Below are 22,299 nucleotides of genomic sequence, written 5' to 3'. Positions count from 1 at the left end.
TTTATATCAAGCATGTCAAACTCATGGCCCGCATGTGGCCCACAACGAATATACAACAAATATTTTTGCAGCCCAAACAATATACTGGTATATAAGGAACATTTTAATAAAAATTTCGTAATTTAATTTTTACAATATCCTGTTACACAGTTATTAATAATGAACTACAACGTTCACTAATGACTGATTACTATAATCGTGTTCCATTCATTTCCCTTACGCACCTTACATGCAGGCGCACCATTTCTCTCCACTAATACTAGCAGCGAATATTTAGCAGCCGATTGCCACGTCATTAGTCTTGGACTCACTTGTTTGGTGTGCGTAACAGGAAATATTTCGCTTTTAGAGAACAAGAAAAATAGATTTATTTGTGTTACGCTTATTTGTGCAGTTATTTATGTCTGGTAAGTTAATGTTCAAGAAAAAAATATTAGGAGAAACCAAGATGGCGGCATAGGTAAACACCTAAACTACTGCCTTGCACAACAATTTCAAAACTACAACTAAAAGACAAAACATCTATCACCCAGAACCACGGGAAAGCTGGCTCAGTGGAAGTTCTACAACTAGAAGGAAAGAGAAAAGAGCATTGAGACATGCACAAGCGCTGAAAAGCTGAGGTACAGAGGCGTGCGAATCGGGCTGGCGGCAGGTGTCTGGGTGCGCTGCTTCTTTCAACCCAAAGGGAGACAAGCTCCCGATTACTCTGAACTCCAGTTTCTGGGGAGACGCGGGGGACCCAAACTCCTACAGGGAGAAGTTGGACTGTCTGCCATCGGGTCGGAAAATGAGGGTGACTTTCTTGCAGAGGTGCACCCAGCAATCATTGTTTACTGCGCTGGGGCGCGAGACGCGGGGATTTGGAAACGCGGAGACGCAGAGACAGCTGACTGGCAGCCATCGCTGTTTGCCACGCCCTAGCCTAGTGACTCCCTGAGAACCCGCCCCGCACAATCTACAAACCCACCCAAGCTCCACGCAGTGGCTTTTGCATATAAATGGCCTGCCCTATTGCAGCTTAACCAAACAAACTGCAGCTCTGGTCAGACAGTTCCAAAACCTCCAAACCCCAAGCAAAGAGGAGAAAACTGTAGTTCTCGCTGTACCTCCTCCTGGGTGGCCTCAGACAGTAACTGACCTGCACCCCACTGGAGATCCAGAAGCTAGTGTATCTAGTGGTCAGTGTGAGACGACACCAGATTTCAACTCCTCACATCCATAAGTGACACATTCAAGAGGCAGACTCAGTGAGCACCAAAGCCCCACTGAAACAAGTCCTGCACCATAAGCGTGTCTCCAGCACAGCAGTTCTTCCATTATAGACACAGCAGGTCCTCACAGCCAATTGGCCTGGAGGTCAATTCCTCCCAGTGTACCAACAGCAATCAAGGCTTAACTACACCAAGACTTTGCACTTAGCCCACAAAGGGGTGTAACAAGAGTGTCCACCTCACGTAACTGGGAGGCCGACCCACTGGCCCATATAGGACACCTAGCATACAAAGCCACCCTACCAACTCAGGGAAGCAGTAAAAATGCGGAGACAAAGAAACAGATCACAAACGAAAGAAATGGAGGAAAACAAATGACTGGATATAGAATTCAAAACCACGGTTATAAGGTTTTTCTAGAATATCCTAGAAAAGACCGATAAATTCAACGAGACCCTCCAGGATATGAAAAAGGACCAACTAGAAATTAAACATACACTGACTGAAATAAAAAATATTATACAGAGACCCAACAGCAGACTAGAGGAATGCAAGAATCAAGTCAAAGATTTGAAATACAAAGAAGCAAAAAACACTCAACCGGAAAAGAAAAAAAAAAGAATCAAAAAAGTTGAAGATAGTGTAAGAAGCCTTTGGGACAACTTCAAGCGTACCAACATCAGAATTATGAAGGTGCCAGAAGAAGACAGCAAGATACTGAAAACCTATTTGAAGAAATAATGACTGAAAACTTCCCCCACCTGGTGAAAGAAATAGACTTAAAAGTCCAGGAAGCACAGAGAACCCCAAACAAAAGGAATCCAAAGAGGACCACACCAAGACACATCATAATTAAAATGCCAAGGGCAAAAGACAAAGAGAGAATATTAAAAGCAGCAAGAGAAAAACAGTTAATTACCTACAAGGGAGCACCCATACGATTGTCAGCTGATTTCTCAACAGAAACTATGCAGGCCAGATGGGAGTGGCAAGAAATATTCAAAGTGATGAATAGCAAGAACCTACAACCAAGATTACTCTACCCAGCAAAGTTATCATTCAGAATTGAAGGTCAGATAAAGAACTTCACAGACAAGAAAAAGCTAAAGGAGTTCATCACCACCAAACCAGTATTATATGAAATGCTGAAAGGTATTCTTTAAGAAGAGGAAGAAGAAGAAAAAGGTAAAGATAAAAATTATGAACAACAAATACATATCTATCAACAAGTGAATCTAAAAATCAAGTGAATTAGCCGAAACCGGTTTGACTCAGTGGATAAAGCGTCGGCCTGCGGACTGAAGGGTCCCGGGTTCGATTCCAGTCAAGGGCATGTACCTTGGTTGCGGGCACATCCCCAGTGGGAGGTGTGCAGGAGGCAGCTTATCGATGTTTCTCTCTCATCAATGTTTCTAGCTCTCTATCCCTCTCCCTTCCTCTCTGTAAAATATCAATAAAATATATTTTAAAAAAATAAAAAATAAAAATCAAGTGAATTAAAAATCTGAGGAACAGATAAACTGGTGAATATAATAGAGTCAGGGGCATAGAATGGGAGTGGATTGATAATTCTCAGGGGGAAAGTGGTGTGGGGGGTACAGGAAGAGACTGGACAAAAATTGTACATCTATGGACGAGGACAGTGGGAGGGAGGTAAGGGCAGAGGGTGGGGTGGGAACCGGGTGGAGGGGAGCTATGGGGGGAAAAAGGCGAAACAATTGTAATAATCTGAACAATAAAGACTTATTAAATTTTAAAAAAATAAAGTTATTATTGACAGGTAAAAAAAATATTAATTTTTATTAAAATGTTTTATTATTTTATGTTAACAATTACTCATTTATTTCAGCTCTTTGTATTTAGCATGTCTCTATCCAAATAAACCTACATTTCCATGAAAATTGAAGCCTTTGTTTTTTTGCAGCCCACATAAACGTAAACCTTGTTTATTTGGCCCATGTTAGACTTTGACATGCTTGCTTTATATTAAAGGGAGTGAGGTGAAAAGACAGAGGAGAGTTGCATTTGGAAGGTAGAATACTTATAGTTTAAATTGTCATAAAAGTTTAAGAATTACTACACCATAAATCCAGATCCATGGGGTTCCTTCATTAAATAAGAAAGGTCAGTGTAGACGTAAAATGAGAATCCCTATGTCAGATTTGAATGGCAGGTAAGAGAAATAAAGACAGATGATAAATTACAGCCTAGGAATTCCTCATTTTTCTCTGTATAACTTATCAAAAACTATTAGAAAAAACTAATTTTAACTTTTCTGAGGAAAACAATGACTCAGGTTTAAAAAAAAGAATGCAATGTGACTGATAAAATAGTTTTAAAAAAGACTCAATCACTTATTATTTTCAATGGTATCCCATTTGTCCACTTAATCCCTGTTCAAAATGTATTCATGGGTTCTAAAGTCCTACATTTCTCTGCTTATAGTTAATGTATAAAGTAATTTAAGCTAAAGGTGTCATTCTCTTTAGTTTCTTCCTTGACGCCAGTATTAATAATTCCTGCATTTCCCAAACATAGAAAAAAACATTATTTTAAGAAAAAACAACTTTCACATTTAAAGATTTCAAAGCAAACCATTACTCAAACACAAACATCTACATATTCTTTAATGACCTACTTTTGAAATCTACCTACGACATAACTTTATATTCAATCTGTTGAACACTTAAATATACAATTAAAACAGTAATTTTCAAATAAAAAAAACCCAAAACAGTACTTTTCAGTAGTCGGGGAGGGGGGTGGGGGGTGTCTTGGTTTTCATCATGCCATGCAGCACTTATCAAATTCTACTAAAATTCATAGTAAATCTGAATGACAACAGCAGTTATTCTCTTTACTTACCTCCTTAATAGCATCTTCATTAGGGAGAATGGAACATAAACATGTGATATAGGCTTGCTGAAAAGATGACACATTTGAAATTTCTTTAGATTCTGCACACAGTTTTGATAAGGCAGTAGCCTGAGGGATGCAGTTAGATTTCAACAAATGTTTTATTCGCATTTGCAGAAAGAAAGGTCCTTCTTCAGCAATCAACTTATTGACTAGAAAAAAGGAAAAAAAACATTTTTATAATATACCACATAAAATGTCAAGGTTGTTATGATGAAAGTTTGATAGCTTTCAATGTTGTTCATTTGTTTTTAATGAATAAAAAAATCAGTTGATATAACTGGGAAGTTGAATCTAGTCTCAATACTCATTTAATAGAGCAGAGTAAAATAAAAAGCATTTTGTTAATGCTTCCCACATTACTTAGCAGTTTTATTTGGAACACCAAACCTTTTAATAAAGCTACTAACCCTTTATCAAAATTAATTATTTGCCCTCATTCCTCACTTTCTGATAAAGATAATCAGAAATAGTGAAATGAACTATAAGCATAAGTGCAAGAAAAAGAAACAAGTAACCTATGTAATATTAACAACTACAACTTATAATTATGAGGTAGCCAAGCTTTTAGCTGAGTGTTTTTATATACCTCTCATTTATTCCTCACACCACCACCAAGGCAAGTATTATCCCCAGTTTAAGGTTAGGAAAATTAATATTCAGAGAAATTAGGTAACTTGCCAAAAATTCCAAAGCCAGTGGTGCTCTTTCCTCTAAACCAGGCATTTCTCAAAGTGTGTTCCACCGACCAAAAGACCTGAGAGATAGTCCTAGAAAAAAAAAGGATTCCTTGGTCAAATCTCTGAACAGTCCTACAATAAAGAAAACTGTCCACTTTGATCTAATCCAATGTTTCCCAAACTGATTTGACCAGAGAACCCTTTTACATATATTATTAGTACAATGTAAATATGTTCCTGGTTCAGTACACACTTTGGAAAATGCTGCTGAGCAATACTGAATATTAAGCACCTGAGCACTGATTTGCACAGTATTCTGGACAAGCCCTCAATTCATGAACAGCAGATTCTCTACAAGTGTGTGGCATCGTTTTACATTTAAAGAATAGAGGTGGGAATATTGCATATCAAGACAAGTGGTGCCCCACCCGTGTGGTTCAGTGGTTGAGTGTCAAACGATGAACCAGGAGGTCAACATGTCTGGGTTGCAAGCTCAATTCCCAGTAGGGGGTGTGCAGAAGGCAGCTGATCAATGATTCTCATCATTGATGTTTCTATCTCTTCCCTCCCTTCCTCTGTCTGAAATGAATAAAAACATATTTTTTAAAAAGACAAGTGATGAATAAGCAAACTGCTTTAAGTGGCTCATCTAAAATAGTGTTCCTCAAACCTCAAAGTGCCTTCTGAATCACCTGGGGAATCTTATTAAAATACAGATTCTAATTCAGTAGGTCTGGAATGGGACTTGAGATTCTGCTTTTCTAACAAGCCTCTCAGGTGATACCCATGGTGCTATGTCTATAGGCCACATACGGGGTAGAAATCATTAATATTAACAATAAACCACTGAGGAGGGAGGGAGATAAACCACTGGCCCAATCTTAACTATGTATCAGGATCAAAGGTTTTCAAAACTCCCCCTTTTTGGGGGTTTAATTCCATATACGCATGACACAAAACTCAAAAGGCATACAAAAAGGTGTAGTTAAAAACTGTCTTCTTTCTACTCTGAAACCAGTCCCATAGTCTCCCTCCCCAAGAAACAATAACCATTTCCAATGTCTTGTTTATACTTCCAAAAATATTCTGAGTACCGAAGATTCCCATTTAATATATCATACACATCATTCTATCATCACTGCACATTGAGCTACCTCAATACTTTTAACAACTGAATAGTATTCCACTGTGTGGGTATACTGTAATTAATTTAACCAATCCCCCACTGATACACTTGCAAGTTGTTTCCAATCTTTGACAAACATCAATAGTGCTATAATTTACAGTCCTGTACATAGGCTATTCCAACCATGGATGAATATGTCTATGGAAAAAAAATTCCTAGAACTGGACCTTGTGACAAATTGATTTTCAGAGTTTATAACAATTTATACTCCCACCACTCATAGGTGGGAGATGCCCATTTCCTGTGGCATTTCAAAAAGGTCTGGATGCCAGAGCTTCAATTCTAGAGATTTTGATTTAGCAGATGGAGCCTGACCTTCAGGCGTGGGTGTGTGTTTTGGTTTTACATTCCAGATAGATAATGTGTAGTAAAGGTCAAAAAGCATGGACAGAAAACAGATCACTTTCACTTGGACTTTTCCAGCTTAGTGCCACAGGCACTAAATAGCACAAAAGAACTCATAATCATATCTCCCAAATAGTTCCTAATTCGTTACTCCTATTTTTAGTAATGGTACTTTCTCAATCATACAGAAATGAAATTCTGGCGTTATTCTTCCTAGCCAACTCCTTTACTCAAGGAAATGAAGTTAGGTGTTGTGTCCTAGCAATTCTTTTAAAAACTCTCTCCAATCTAATTCACCCATATTATCTTCTACCACATCTGTCAGCCCTAAATCCTTTTCTGCTCTATTTATCTGCCCTACTAGGGTGTAAGCAGTTTCACAAATCCCACACCTGAAAACAGGCATGTAATCTATACAACCCACCCTCTTCTAAATTCCCACATTTACTTCTTTCACCATACTTACATTTCTCTTTAAGCATAATAATAAAGATTTATAGTGTACAAATATTAAGCTCTACACCAAAGTCTAGAAGCAGATTATTCATTTCTACCTCAGGAACTTTGTCTGAACATTGTTACTCAATGAAACATTTTCAAGTAAGTGCAAAAGAGCCCTGGCCAGTGTGGCTCAGTTGGTTGGGAGTCGTCCCAGGCACCGAGGAGTTGCCAGTCCAATTCCATCAAGGCACATGCCCAGGTTGGGAATCAATCCCCAGTAAGGGGCATAGAGTAGGAAGCTGATAGATTGCACTCATATAGATGTGTTTTTTTTTTCTCTCTCTCTCCTGCTTCCTCTCTAAAAGTCAATTTAAAATCTTTAAAAAAATAGCCCTAACCGGTTTGGCTCAGTGGATAGAGCGTCGGCCTGCGGACTGAAGGGTCCCGGGTTCGATTCTGGTCAAGGGCATGTACCTGGGTTGTAGGCACATCCCCAGTAGGGGGCGTGCAGGAGGCAGCTGATCGATGTCTCTCTCATCGATGTTTCTGACTCTCTATCCCTCTCTCTTCCTCTCTGTAAAAAATCAATAAAATATATATATATAAAAAAATTCTAAAAAAAAAAAATAATAAATAAAATCTTTAAAAAAATAAGTACAAAGAACTTAAAACACTACTTAAAAATGAAAGAATCCTTAGGCAAAACATTAAATGTTCTCTGGCCCAAGCTGCTCAGTTGGTGGGACATCATACCGTGTACCAAAAAGTTGTAGGTTCGATCCCCAGTTGGGACATGTATGGAAGGCAACCAATCGAAGTCTCTGTCCCTCTGCCCTCCTCGATAAGCATGTCCTCGAATGAGGATTAAAAAAAAACCCCTAAAACATTAAATGCTAATGGTTAGTTTTTACTATTCCAAGGAGAACAGAATGACTGGGTATAAACATCAGGTAAAGTTCACAAAATTTTAACCCACATATCAATTTTAATTCTCATAGAACTAACTCCTCCTTTAATATAGTCGGTATGCTTTAAGACTCACCTTCTTCTGTTTCTACTGGCTGTTGGGACAGAATTTTAAGAAGAACTGGGTTTTTCCACACCCCTTCCTTGGTAACATGAACCAATATTTGTAGGTTATTATTCCCAAATTCCAATAATGCATCATGTGACTCCTAAAACAAAAACAGCATATCCAGAAAATAGGCTAGTAAGCAATATAGACAGTAGTTTTGCCTTTTAAATATAGATGAATGTCTATAAAAGGACCTATATATTTTGGGGGTGGGAAACTATACTCAAAGCTTTATGAGCCCTAGCTGGTTTAGATCAGTGGATAGAGCATCAGCCTATGGACAAAGAGTCCTAAGGTTCAATTCCTTTCAAGGGCACATGCCTGGGTTGTGGGTTCAATCCCCAATGGGGGGCGTGAAGGAGGCAGATCAATGATTCTTATCATTGATGTTTCTATCTCTCTCTCCCTTCCTTTCTGAAATCAATAAAAAAATATATATTAAAAAAATTTCCTAAATTCCCCTTAGGTAAAATTAGCATCACAATTCAATTACATCCTTGCATTACTAAATTATTTTATGGCCAATGAAAAAGCTTTCCTTTAAAGAATTCTATAGTATTCAGAGGCAGCCTATTCCATTTAATAGAAATATTACTTAATGACACAAATTGTCATATACTTTTTCAATTGCTTAAATTATTCTATCAAATGGCTTTTTAAATGAGATGGCTGTATATGAAATATCGTGGAAAGTCTAGGTTATTAGCTATCATTCTATCTCCACTGAAAACAAAATATAGCCCAGCCAGTGTGGCTCAATGATTGAGTATTGACCCATAAACCAGGAGGTAAAAGTGTTCGATTCCCAGTGAGGGCACAAGCCTGGGCTGTGGGCTCAATCTTCAGTAGGGAGTGTGCAGGAGGCAGCTGATGGATGATTCTCTCTTATCCAATGTTTCTATCTCTCCCTCTCCCTTCCTCTCTGAAATCAATAAAAATATATTTCTTTTAAAAAGACAACAAAATTGCCTATAATTTGTTCTTTAAAATACTTATATATAAATGGTGATGGAAAAAATTAAATTTAAAAATCCATACATAAAGGGTGGGGGAAAGAGGGTTAGAAATTTAACTTGGCGTAAATAATTAAGTATATGTCTCACTATCCTTTATTACTAGTGAGGATTATTGGTTGTTCCCATATTTAAAATTAACTTGTTTTCCCTTAATTTAGACTTCTGAAATTCTCAAGGAACATAGCTTTCACTTACAGCAATATACTATTCCTTTGGAAAATATAAGTTTGAAAAGTTCACAGACTTAAGAATGTAATCTTATGCCCTAGCCGGTATGGCTCCGTGGATAGAGTGTCGGCCTGCGGACTGAAGGGTCCCGGGTTCGATTCCGGTCAAGGGCATGTACCTTGGTTGTGGGCACATCCCCATAAGGGGATGTGCAGGAGGCAGCTGATTGATGTTTCTCTCTCATCGATGTTTCTAGCTCTCTATCCTATCCCTCTCCCTTCCTCTCTGTAAAAAAAAAAAAAAAAAATCAATAAAATATATATATATTTTTTTTTAAATATATTTTGTTGATATTTTACAGAGAGGAAGGGAGAGGGATAGAGAGCTAGAAACATCGATGAGAGAGAAACATCGATCAGCTGCCTCCTGCACACCTCCCACTGGGGATGTGCCCGCAACCAAGGTACATGCCCTTGACTGGAATCGAACCCGGGACCCTTCAGTCCGCAGGCCGACGCTCTATCCACTGAGCCAAAACGGTTTTGGCCAATAAAATATATTTTTTAAAAATTGTAGTTAAATACATTCCCAATATGTTATCTTCTACTGAGAAAGAGTTTAAGACATAAAAATTAACACAGAAAGTGATATTTCCCGTTAATAGTTTACAAACAGTAATATTTTACAAATGTTGCTTGGCTTGTCCTCAGGCTTCTCTTTAATTTAAGACAACAGGCATTTACTTTGAAGTAAAGGTGAAGACTGCACGTGAAAATTTCAGAATTTGCTGTGTCTGTTACCATATTTATAATATCTAAGCATATCTATACCATTATACTTTAGCAAAAAATACTATCACCAACTGAAATAAAAACTACAGTTTGGATTAAAAACAAAAGTTTTCTACTTTTTTCTCTGTTCAAAATACAGTTTATTCTAAGTAAGAATGATGTGTGTGCCGAAACCGGTTTGGTTCAGTGGATAGAGCGTCGGACTGCGGACTGAAAAGTCCCGGGTTCGATTCCAGTCAAGGGCATGTACCTTGGTTGCGGGCACATCCCCAGTGGGAGGTGTGCAGGAGGCAGCTGATCGATGTTTCTCTCTCATCGATGTTTCTAGCTCTCTATCCCTCTCCCTTCCTTTCTGTGAAATATCAATAAAATATATTTAAAAAAAAAAAAAAAGAATGATGTGTGTAATCCTTTGTTACCAATGGGTACATATTTATTATAGCAAAGTTACTTTAAAAAATATTAAATAGAATCTTTTAAAACGATGATGGAGCCCAGCTGATGTGGCTCAGCAATAGAGGGTTGACCCAGAAATCAAGAGGTCACCAGTTTGATTCCTGGTCAGGGCATATACTTGGGTTGCAGACTAGGTCCCCAGTGGGAGGCATGCTGGAGGCAGCCAATGGGTGATTCTCTCTCATCAATGTTTCTCTCTCTCTTCCTCTCACTTCCTCTATAAAATCAATAAAAACATATTAAAAATATATATACATGTATATATATCCTAGTGGACATCTGGAAATCTATAGTACAAAAATACTAGCACAAGATGTTCACTCTAGCACTACTTATAACAAATAGCAAAGAGATTTAATCAAATAATTTTTTAAAAAATTTATTTTATTGATTCTTTACAGAGAGGAAGGGAGAGGGACAGAGAGCCAGAAACATCGATGAGAGGGAAACATCAATCAGCTGCCTCCTGCACACTCCCTACTGGGTATGTGCCTGCAACCAAGGTACATGCCCTTGACCGGAATCGAACCTGGGACCCCTGAGTCCGCAGGCCGACGCTCTATCCACTGAGCCAAACCGATCAGGGCTTAATCAAATAATTTATGGTGCAGCCACACAACAGAATCTCAGGAGGTTATCAGAAAGGGAGATCTGTGTATATAATCCTAGACATATGTCCATGATTGCAATATTGTGATTTATAAGACAGTTGGTCTTCATCCACAGTTCCTGGGCACAGAAGCTCCATGCCCCTTCCGATGTACATTGCCCTATGTATTCCATCTGGCTATTTCTGAGTTATATCCTTTCATGATAAACTGGTGATCTAATAAATAAAATGTTTCTCTAAGTTCTGTGATCTGCTCTAGCAATTTAATCGACCCCAAGGCAGTCATAAGGAACCTCTGGTTTATGGCAGTCAGTCAGAAGTCCAGGTAACAACTAGGTTTGTGGCTGGTGTCTGAAGTGTGTGGCGGGGGAGGAAGAGAATCTGATGCTCTCTTCTCTGGGTAGACAGTGTCACAATTCAGTTCAATTAATTCCTTGACACACTGCTGGAGTACAAGAATTGCTGGTGTGGAAACCACACCCCATACTGACACTGGGTCCGGGAAACCTCAATTAATGATAAAATTATTAAGTTTCAAAGAAGTTACAAAACATAGGAGCTCATTTTAGTTTATTAAAAAATCCATTTCAGCCCTTGCCAGATTGGCTCAGTGTATAGAGCATCGGCCTGCAGACCAAAGGGTTCCAAGTTCAATTCCAGTCAAGGGCACGTACCTTGGTTGCAGGCTCCTCCCCAGCCCGGGGCTCGTGCAGGAGGCAACCAACCGATGTGTTTCTCTCTCACATCTAAGTTTCTGTCTTTCCCTCTCTCTTCTACTCTCCCTAAACATCAATGGAAAAATATCCTCAGGTGAGGATTAACAACAACAAAAGATCGATTTCAGAGTGTATTTTTATATCCATAGGGTGAAAAGTCTGGAAGGGTTACATAGCTTTAAGTTGTGACTGAGTGTTCTATCAGTGGCCTGCCTGCTAAAACTATTCTATTACTAACAGTATCCTCAAAACATCTGTGATCTTGTCCACTTATCACTTAAACTAAGAAAATTACAGTGTTTTATCTTTTAGATTTCAAAAGGAACCACATCTTACATTTATTTGTACCTCTACTGCACTTATTTTTTTAACACATTCAAAAATATATCCTAAATGTCTGATAAAAACTCTTACACAGATGGGGAATAAAGAAAAATATTTTATTCAGGCATCTATCTAAGAAAAGAAGAAATGTGAGAGTATTCCCTCTGCAAAAGATACTAATAAAGCCAAAACCGGTTTGGCTCAGTGGATAGAGCGTCGGCCTGCGGACTGAAGGGTCCCGGGTTCGATTCCGGTCAAGGGCATGTACCTTGGTTGCAGGCACATCCCCAGTGGGAGGTGTGCAGGAGGCAGCTGATCGATGTTTCTCTCTCATCGATGTTTCTAGCTCTCTATCCCTCTCCCTTCCTCTCTGTAAAATATCAATAAAATAAAAAAAAAGATACTAATAAAAATAATAGCAACAGCCCTAATAAGAGTAAGTAAATATGCCTTCTAGAATGCCATATGCCAGGACAAAACTACTGGCAGGACTCAAAACAAAGAGTAACAGCCCTAGCCGGTTTGGCTCAGTGGATAGGGCATCGGCCTGTGGACTGAAGGGTCCCGGGTTCGATTCCGGTCAAGGGCATGTACCTTGGTTGCGGGCACATCCCTGGTAGGGGGTGTGCAGGAGGCAGCTGATCGATGTTTCTCTCTCATTGATGTTTCTAACTCTCTATCCCTCTCCCTTCCTCTCTGTAAATATCAATAAAATATATTTAAAAAAAAACAAAAAAACAACAAAGAGTAACAAAATCAATGTGCTAGGTATGAAAGACGTTGTATAATTATGTGAAGAACTAGTACCACATTACAAGGATTGAAACAGTCCAAGAACATGACAAATAAATCTCTTTTCCACAAAGAGAAAAATATTAACATTTTTTCATTTTGGTTTATATATCCCAGAAAAGAAATTCCCAGATAATGAGGTGTGTCTGTTAATATGCAGATCATTTCTTGTGCGTTCATGAAACAGGTCCAAGCTACTATGGAGTTTGGGTCTTCAAGGATACAAAGCTCTGGATATAAACCTGGTTGTAACTTTGGGCAAGCTAATTAATTAAACTCTCTATGCCTGTCTCCCCATTTGTAAATGGAGAGTCAAATGACTATGAAGTTTATAATTTGAGTAAAAGATACAAAACAGCCCTGGCCGGTTGCTCAGTGGTTAGAGTGTCAGCCCTTGGACTGAATAGTCTCAAGTTCGATTCCCGGTCAAGGGCAGGTACCTCGGTTGCAGGCTCAATCCCTGGCCACAGTCAGAGCATGTGTGGGAGGCAATCAATCAATGTGTCTCTCTCTCATCAATGTTTCTCTCTCCCTCCTCTTTCTTCCTCCCCTCCACTCTTTCTTTAAAAAAAAAAAAAAAAAATCATCAATGGAAAAAATCTCTTTGGGTGAGGATTAAGAAAAAGATACAAGCCCTAGCCAGTTTGGCTCAGTGGAAAGAAGGTTCCCAGGTTCAATTCCGGTCAAGGGCACATGCCTGGGTTGTGGGCTCAATCCCCAGTGTGAAAGAGTTTAAGACATAAAAATAACACAGAAAGTGATATATTTAAAATACCACTTTTATTCAGGCATCTATATAAGAAAAAAAATATGTAGATTTCCAGTACAGGAGGCAGCCAATTGATGATTCTCTCTCATCATTGATGTTTCTATCTCTCTCCTTCTCCCTTCCTCTCTGAAATCAATAAAAATATATTTTTAAAAAAGAAAAAGATACAAAACATGCAGAGAACAGTGTTTGGCACATAATTAGTGATTAGAAATAAATGATAACTATTATTACTTATGTCTATTTTTTTAAATTATTTTTATTGATTGTAGAGAGGAAGGGAGAGGGGTACAGAGAGAGAGAGAAACATCAGTGATGAGAGAGAATCATTGATCAGCTGCCTCCTGCACGCCCCCCACCAGGGATCAAGCCTGCAACCCAGGCATGTGCCCTTGGCCGGAATCGAACTCGGGACCCTTCAGTCCACAGGCCGACGCTCTATCCACTGAGCCAAACTGGCTAGGGCTACTTATGTCTATTTTTTAAAAATATTTTTTCTTTCTCTAACAGTAATAAGCAAATTTGCCACTTTGCTACCTTCTGATCTGCTCATCCTTAGAAAGCTGATAATCAAGCCAATATGAGAGCCAATGTAGCTCTCCTGTAAGTAAAAAGCATGAATAGAATTTATTATTATTTTGACTTACAATGCTTGACACAATCCCTGAAGTGTTAGGAGGAAATTGCTATATAAGTGTATTATTATGAATGATCCAAATACTGCTACCTTATAACCATACACAATTTTACATTTTTAATAGCTTTATCCTGCCTAAAACTGTTTTTGAATAATGAAAACTTCTTTGTTGATTCCTAAGCTATGTAAGGCTAATAAAAACAAAACAAAAAAATCATTTTTTAACACACCCCCTTTATCTGAAAGGTCTCTCATTTTACAAACTTAATACCAATATATAATTAACTTGTTTTGTTCTAAGTTTCTAAATTAGTTTGCTGAGAGAAATTAATTAGGTGTCTTGTATACCTAAACAGAGACCTTTTTTGAGCCCAAATCAACTCACCTGTAGAGACTGAAGAAAGAGTACCCAAACTTCATGAGGCAGTTCACTTTCAGACACTGAAAGCAGCAATTCAAAACAACTCCTACAATATACATAAGTCAGGATATAAAAGTGGCTAAAGTCATAATCAAACACAGTATGACTTTGGTACAGAATATATATTTGTTTAGACTTTTAAATTTATTTTTTTATTCTTTAAAATTTTCTTCAATATTGTTACAGTGGCTTTTCAACTTTAAAAAAAGAAAAAACAGGATGCTTAATAGTTACATTGTTACTTTAATATATTTAGTAAGAATATAAACTTTTTATTAATCATATACCAAGCAGTTTTATTTAGTTAATCGGGGTGTCAGGGGGAGGGGAGGTGACCGTACAGGAAACATTCTGATTACAGAAAATAAAAACAGGAGCTCATGCTCCTGTCAATTCAGTTGATAAAGTGATAAATATATGTAACTATCATCTATTTAGGTTCTTGTCACTTGCATAAGCAGAAAGTTGGCAAGGTCATTTCTTTACCTCTAATCAGTCAAGCAAGAAAAAAAAGAGTTTTCTTCTTTCTACACTAACCAATACCCAGTAAAAATAATGGAGAATTTTTAAAAGGGAATACATAATACTCTGAATAAAGATCAAATCAAAATACCAATAAACCAACACCTCTCTAAAATCTTGCAAAATGTTACTTTGCCCCTTAGGGATTAGTAAGTAATAATGAGATTATAAAACCAGGAATGTTTGTGTTCCATTAAAGGTACAGTATTAAAGGTTTTGGAGAAAAGGAAAGAAAATAGGGTGAGGCCAGAGAAAAATAAAATGGATCACCCAGACAAGAAGTTATCCCAACAAACAATCTGTAAGCTGAACCAAGGTGATTTCCAAATAAGAACGAAAGAGCTGCTGTATTTTTTTTCAGCTTGCAGTTGAAAATTACATTAGAGGTGTAATTTTGTCTGCAACTAGGCAGCCAGCTATTAAAACAGCAGCTAAACTGTCATGGACTCTTAGAGTGGTAATGTTATATTGTACACCCTGATATTTTCTGCTAGTAAAATTCTTAGTTCCAATAATACAACTGAATTGCAGAATTTCGTAATGTTTTCCTCTTTCTCCAAAGTGTCCCTCTAAGACCAAAACAGTTTCCACAGATACTCTGTCATTTAAACTGACCTACACCTGAAAACAGAGAAAATCTATCATTCTTGGATTTTAAGCCTGAGCAGGAAAAGAGACTGGAGGCAATTGGGTTACGTTGCTTGGCTTGTACTTATCTCCTGGGAACCAGAGTATGAAGGCTCAGAGCAAAGGAAATTTCATGCAAAGATATAACTCTAATGGTGCTTTGAATAACATGATGCCATAGGAACCAGAAGCCAGGCAAATATTACAACCAAGAGTACTTAGTTTTAAGAATGATTTAAGTTCTTAAACTTACAGTACTAATCTGCCAAGCACTAATAGGACATCTTCACATTCAGTAGTTAAATACGGGCGTGCACTGGCAAAGCTTTGGATAGCAAGTCGATATACCTCCAGAAGATATACCATATGTTCTGATGCATTCTTGTTGCTTGCATATTGCAATAGGGTCTAAAAAATAAAGTAAGAATTTTAATTATTTAAACAATAAAAACAATGAAACAAATTGTCTTTGATTCTCTTTGTTCCCTTTTTTCTAATAGACTCACACACCTTGTATTTGACTTTACAGACTCTGGCTTGTTTAAAGGATTCTATTTTCACCACTTAATGAATTGTTTTTGCTGAGTTAAAGAAAAGGCATAATTGCTCTTTTGACAGGAAAATAAATCACTGAGTAGAGCCATAAAATGCCTATAGTGGTGCTCTCTAGAGGTCTAAAGTTATCATCTCTAGCCCTAGCCGGTTTGGCTCAGTGGATAAAGCATTGGTCTGTATACCAAAGGGTCCCGGGTTCAATTCCAGGCAAGGGCATGTACCTTGGTTGCAGACTCCTCCCCAGCCTGCCCCATGCTCTGGTCGGGGCTCGTACAGGAGGCAACCAATTGATGTGTTTCTCTCACATTGATAATTTCTCTGTCTTTCCCTCTCTCTTCTTCCACTCTCTCTAAAAATCAATGGGAAAATATCCTTAAGTGAGGATTTAAAAAAAAATATATATATATATATAGATTGATTTTTAAAGAGGGGGGGAAAGGAGAAGTGAGGGGAACATCCATGAGGGAACGAAACATTAATCGGCTGCCTCCTGCACACCCCCTAATGGGGATCAAGCCCACAACCCAGGCATGTGCCTTGACTAGGAATCGAACCAGCAATCTTTCAGTGCTTGGAATGACACCCAACCAACAAAGCCACACTAGCCAGGGCCAAATTCCAAATTTTAATAAAATATGAAAAAAAAAAACAGTAAATAACAGGATCATAAAACTTACCCCATAACAATACTCTTCAGCTAAATGAGAGAAGGAACACAGAATATGTGCTTATCTGTTATATAGGTAAGATGTCACAAAAATCACTCTTCAGAAATTTATTAAATGTATGTTAGAAAGAAATTCTGTTTTAGGTCAGCAAATTATTTAATGTATGCATTTGTTATCTAAAAACCAGACAGCTTTACAAATTCATAACCAGTACCAGATTTTATGCTCCTTGAGGCTGATCAGATATTATATCTTATCAATCTTTGTAGGCCTAACACTCCTCCATCCCTAGAGGACATTCTCAAATCTCACTAAATGCTTACTGAATACATTCACCATTTTATTCATTTGACAAATATTTATTTTTTTAAATAGCCATAGAAATGTTTTGTTGTTTTTTTTTTAAATCCTCACCCGAAGGTATTTTCCCATTGATTTTTAGAGAGAGTGTAAGAAATAGGGAAAGACAGAAATATCATTGTGAGAGAATTACATCTATTGGTTGCCTCCTGCATGTGCCCCAACCAGGGCCCGGGCCAGCAACCGAGGTACATGTCCTTGACCAGAATCGAACCCGAGGCCCTTTGGTCCATGGGCCAATGCTCTATCCACTGAACCAAACTGGCTAGGGTGACAAAAATTATTGATAGCCTACTGTACATACAGTCCTAGGTGCTGGGGAAAGACATGGGGACCTTTCCTCATAGAACTTTCAGAATGAGTCAACACAACGTGACAGTTGGAACCACACATGCAAATTAACCAACTGCTAGCCAAAGTATGCAAATAGAAAGGCAGAGTGCACACAGGTGAGGTGGGTCTTTCCACAGTCCACCCTTGCATTTAGAACACTGTTGTTACCAATCTATCTTCTGACCCAGAAACTCCATTAAGACTACTGCAAGTTACACAATTTCAATACAATTTCAGATTCAATACCACATATTTATGTTTACAGTTTGCTCTATACTGATTTACATATTTTTAATATTTCTAAATCTTTTTCATGTGAGATCTTATTTATTTATTTCATGTGAGAGAGAGAGAGAGAAACATCAACATGAGAGAGATACATTGATTGGTTGCCTCCTGCTTGCACCCCAACCAGGGCCAAGGATTCAATGTGCAACTGAGGTATGTACCCTTGAGCAGGAATCAAAGTTGTGTCCCTTTGGTCCACTAGCTGACACTCTAACCACTGAAACCACCACATCAAAGTTTGTAGCTTCACCCTCAGGAATACCTTTGTCACCTGCCCCTAAGCTTTATTTCTATAGCCAATGACCTAGACCAGAGTCCCCAACATCCCTCAATTGGACTGCTAAATAGTTTACTTTCTAGGCTAAATACCCTCCATTTCCATATGTGTGTTGAGTGACAACATATTTTGTACATTAAAAAATTAATGTGGAAGTGGGGAGACTAGAAGGAACTCAATTAAAATGCTTATATGGTTATTAGCACTAGGATAGGGTAGTATTAGGATTGTGAACAATTTTTTGTTGTCTTTACATTTTTTTCTGAACTTCCCAGATTTTCTTTAACCAGGAATATTATATTTACAATAAAAGAAAAAAATATCTCCCCTCATTCCAATTTCATCTACATTGCTTACTGCATGGTTTCAAAGAGGATGGCAGTATCCTGATTATTCTCTGAAAATATCAAGGAGGGAAATTTCTTTGAGGGTGGTCATATTTTATACAGGGATGCAATCAAATTTAAAACTCAAATAGTGCCCAGCTGGTGTGGCTCAGTGGTTGAGTGTCGACTCATGAACCAAGAGGTCACCAGTTTGATTCCCGATCAGAGCACATGCTCACGTTTCGGGCTTGATCCCCAGTAGGGGGCATGCAGGAGGCAGCCAATTGATATTTCTCTTATTGATATTTCTATCTCTCCCTTCCTCTCTGAAGTCAATAAAAATTAAAAATTAAATTAAAAATAAGAAGGCTGGCCAAAGCAAGTGTTGTCTGAGAGGTGGAAAACTAGAGCTCTCCTACATTGTTGGTGGGAATGTAAAATGATACAACTAATTCTGAAAAACCTGTCATGTGACCCAGTCATTCCACCTAGGTATTTACCAGCAGGAGAGAAAGCATGTGTCCTCACAATGACTTATACACTAAGTTTCACAACAGCTTTATCTGCAGCAGCCAAAAACTGGTAATGAGACAAATGTCTATCAACAGGTGATAAACAAACAAATCATGATATAATCATACAATAAATAGTCAGCAATAAAAGGAATTAATATAGACAACATGAATAAATTTTAAAGTAATTATACTGAGTGAAAAAAGCCCTCCAAAAGAGACTATATAACTTTATTTATATGAAGTTTTTTTAAAAAATGCAAACACCCTGGCCAGTTTTGCTCAGTGGATAGAGCGTTGGCCTGCAAACTGAAGGGTCCGGGTTTGAATCCAGTCAAGGGCACATACCTTGGTTTCAGGGTCCTCCCCAGCCCGGGTCTTTGGTCGGGGCTCGGGGCTCGTGCAGGAGGCAACCAGCTGATGTGTTTCTCTCAAATCAATGTCTCTCTCTGTCTTTCCCCCTCTCTTCCACTCTCTCTAAAAATAGATGGAAAAGGTGTCCTCAGGTGAGGATTAAAAAAAATAATAAAAATGCAATCTAATCTACCCTGGCCAGTGTGGCTCAGTTGGTTTAAGTGTTATACTGTGCTCCAGAAGGTTGAGGGTTTGATTTCCATCACGGCACATACGAGAGGCAACCAACTGATGTATCTCTCTCACATCAATGTTTCTCTCTTTCTTCCCCCTTCCTCCCTTTCTCTAAAAAACAAACACACAAACAAAAAACCCCACAATCTATAGAAACAGAAAGATCAATAGTTGAGTGAGGATGAAAGAATGTACAAAGGAGAAAGGTAGGAAAATGGAAATACAAAGTGGTAGGAAAAAAACTTCTAGGGGTGATGAATATACTTTATCCTGATTACAGTAATATTTGATGGGTGTATATGCCAAAGCTTATCAAACTGTATGTTGTAAATATGAGCAGTTGATCATATGTCAATTATACTTCAAAAACGTTTTTAAAAAGACAAAATAGGCCACAAACTGCACAAAATCATAAAAGGAATTTAAATAAATTTGACTTTCCAGTTGTCAGATTTATAATATCTACTGCAATAAATTGTAAAACTTTCTATGCATACAGATAACATAAAATGTGAAAAGGTAAACGAAAAAATAATTCCAACAAGGGATTCATGACTAGAATACAAAATTTTATTAAAGCAGTTTAAAAAAATTGAAAAATAAGCAAGAAATAACATGGCAATTTACAGGAGAGGAAACCTTAATAGCAATAAATACTCACTAAAAAGATAAACAGCTTCTCATAAGTAAACAAAAACAAAGACAAAACTACAATGAGATACTACAGCCCACCGGCCAGAATGGCTAAAATTAAACTGACTACATCTAGCATTGGCAAGTATTTTGGGGCAAAAGTAATGTTCATACACTGATAACTGGCATAAATTGTTGCAAATACTTTGGAGAATAACTTAGCAGTATTTTTATAGTTGATAATAGGCCAATAATATGAACCCAGCAATTCCACTGTAAGCATATAATCTAAAGAAATTCTTACACCCATGTATCAACATATTTTTTAAATGTCCACCCCGTTAATATAAATGCTTCTAAATCTGTCAATAAAAGAGTGCACAAATGAACTGTGACATATTTGTATAATAAAATATTACACACCAGCAAATGCACCAAAGCTAAACATACCAATATAAAGCTTTACAAACATGTTAAATTTTAAAAAGCTTCAGAAGAATACATATAGTACCATCACTTAATTAATGCTAAAAAACAAAATAATACTTAATACATTGTATTAAGGTGTACAAATAAAATTTAAAAACTAAACAGATATAGGGAAATGATTAATACCCTAATCAGAATGGTGGTGGGAGTAGATGATAATTTGTGAACAGATACATACGTAGTAGCTTCAATCATTTTATTTCTTAGGTTGTATTCATTTTAGTACACTCTTTACTACTTTGTATTTTGGAGATATTTGATTTTTTTTAAAGTAACATACCCTTCAAAGTTCTGAGTAAAACTGATTTTCAATCCAGATTCCTATACCCAGCCAGACTAACACCACCAAGAGAGAGGAGAGACAGCCTCAAGAAGCTACATTCAAAACATGAAAAAGACACGAGGACCAAGAAACAGAGGATCTAACAAGAAAAGCAAAAACTAGAACTAAAACAATAGCTGATAAAAAGAAAATTAATTTAAAAGGGTAATGAAGAAGTATCCTATATAATAAAAGGCTAATATGCAAATTGTCCCCTGGACCAGGGAGTTTAACTGGGTGATTGACCAGGGGAAGGGGCTGGCCGGCCAACCGCCCATGGCCACTCCCCTGGCCGCTGCCCCTCTCCATTGCCCCGCGCCCTGCCAGCCAAGCCCAATGGGACCCAATTGGGACCGGCCGGCCGGATCCCACCCATGCACGAATTCGTGCATCAGGCCTCTAGTAAACTATATAAAAACACAAACATAAAGTGAATGTCCCACTAATTCTTCACTGAAATGCAAATAATACTTCAGAATTGTCTTTCAAAACTTTTTCTATGCCCTGGCCAGTGTGCTCAAAGGTTAGAGGCAGCCAGTGCAGCAAAGGGTCTCGGGTTCAATTCCCAGTCAAGAGCACATACCTAGGTTGTGTTTCACTCCCCAACCCTAATGTTTCTCTCCCTCCCCACCTTCCTCTCTCTCTTAAAAGCAATGGAAAAAAATACCCCAGGTGAGTATTAACAAAAGAGAAACTTTTCTTAAGCATCATTGCTTCATAAAAGGAGATAATATAGTTTCCTAAACGTCTTCTTAAAAAAAATACTGAAATTCACAAAAGTAAAACCCACATAATACCACCACTTTAAAGTTTTGAATGCAATAAAGAAGTGAAGGATCACACCTGTGGTTCCATGGAATTCCACTCCCACTCCCCACTCCCCACTCCCAAATAACCCCTATAAACAAATTAGTGCATATGCCCTATATACACAGACAAAGGCTTTCTAATTCTTGGCAAAAATCTCCTGAGCTCAAATGTTTTATGGCTATGGAATGTCCAAAGGGTACTTATTTTTTGGAATTTCCAAACCCAAAATCTATACTAATAAAAGGGTAATATCCTAATTAGGGTGGACGTCTTCCGGACAAAGCCGCCAAAGTCTCAGGCAGCCATGGTAGCCACCAGTGGCAGCAGCAGCGGGGTGACGGGGGCAGCACCTTCCCCTGATCATCCAGGTTGCCTCCAGCAGAGGGAGGCCAGACTGTGGCTTAGACTTGGGCCAAGGCAGAGATGGTTAGG

General features: G+C 38.0%; 1 protein-coding gene across 2 annotated transcripts in view; it reads right to left on the bottom strand.

Moving 5' to 3' along the window:
• The window catches only part of RLF (RLF zinc finger), a 69,043-nt gene that overhangs the window by 22,714 nt on the left and 24,030 nt on the right, over nucleotides 1-22,299 (bottom strand). The window contains exons 2-6 of one of the 2 annotated variants that reach the window (XM_080654452.1): nucleotides 15,960-16,114; nucleotides 14,522-14,603; nucleotides 7,825-7,957; nucleotides 4,812-4,900; nucleotides 4,080-4,282 (exon numbers count right to left, since the gene is read on the bottom strand). In XM_080654452.1, the coding sequence (XP_080510578.1) occupies nucleotides 4,080-4,241 (162 nt within the window). In that variant the 5' untranslated portion in view covers nucleotides 4,242-4,282; nucleotides 4,812-4,900; nucleotides 7,825-7,957; nucleotides 14,522-14,603; nucleotides 15,960-16,114. The remainder of the gene's footprint in view (nucleotides 1-4,079; nucleotides 4,283-4,811; nucleotides 4,901-7,824; nucleotides 7,958-14,521; nucleotides 14,604-15,959; nucleotides 16,115-22,299) is intronic. The other variant, XM_080654451.1, reaches the window with a different exon arrangement.

This window comes from Plecotus auritus, assembly GCF_963455305.1.
Source record: "Plecotus auritus genome assembly, chromosome: 2".
In the NCBI taxonomy this organism is placed as follows: Eukaryota; Metazoa; Chordata; class Mammalia; order Chiroptera; family Vespertilionidae; genus Plecotus; species Plecotus auritus.
The sequence above is the reverse complement of the archived record's forward strand: the minus strand, read 5'-3'. Positions and strand labels throughout refer to the sequence as shown.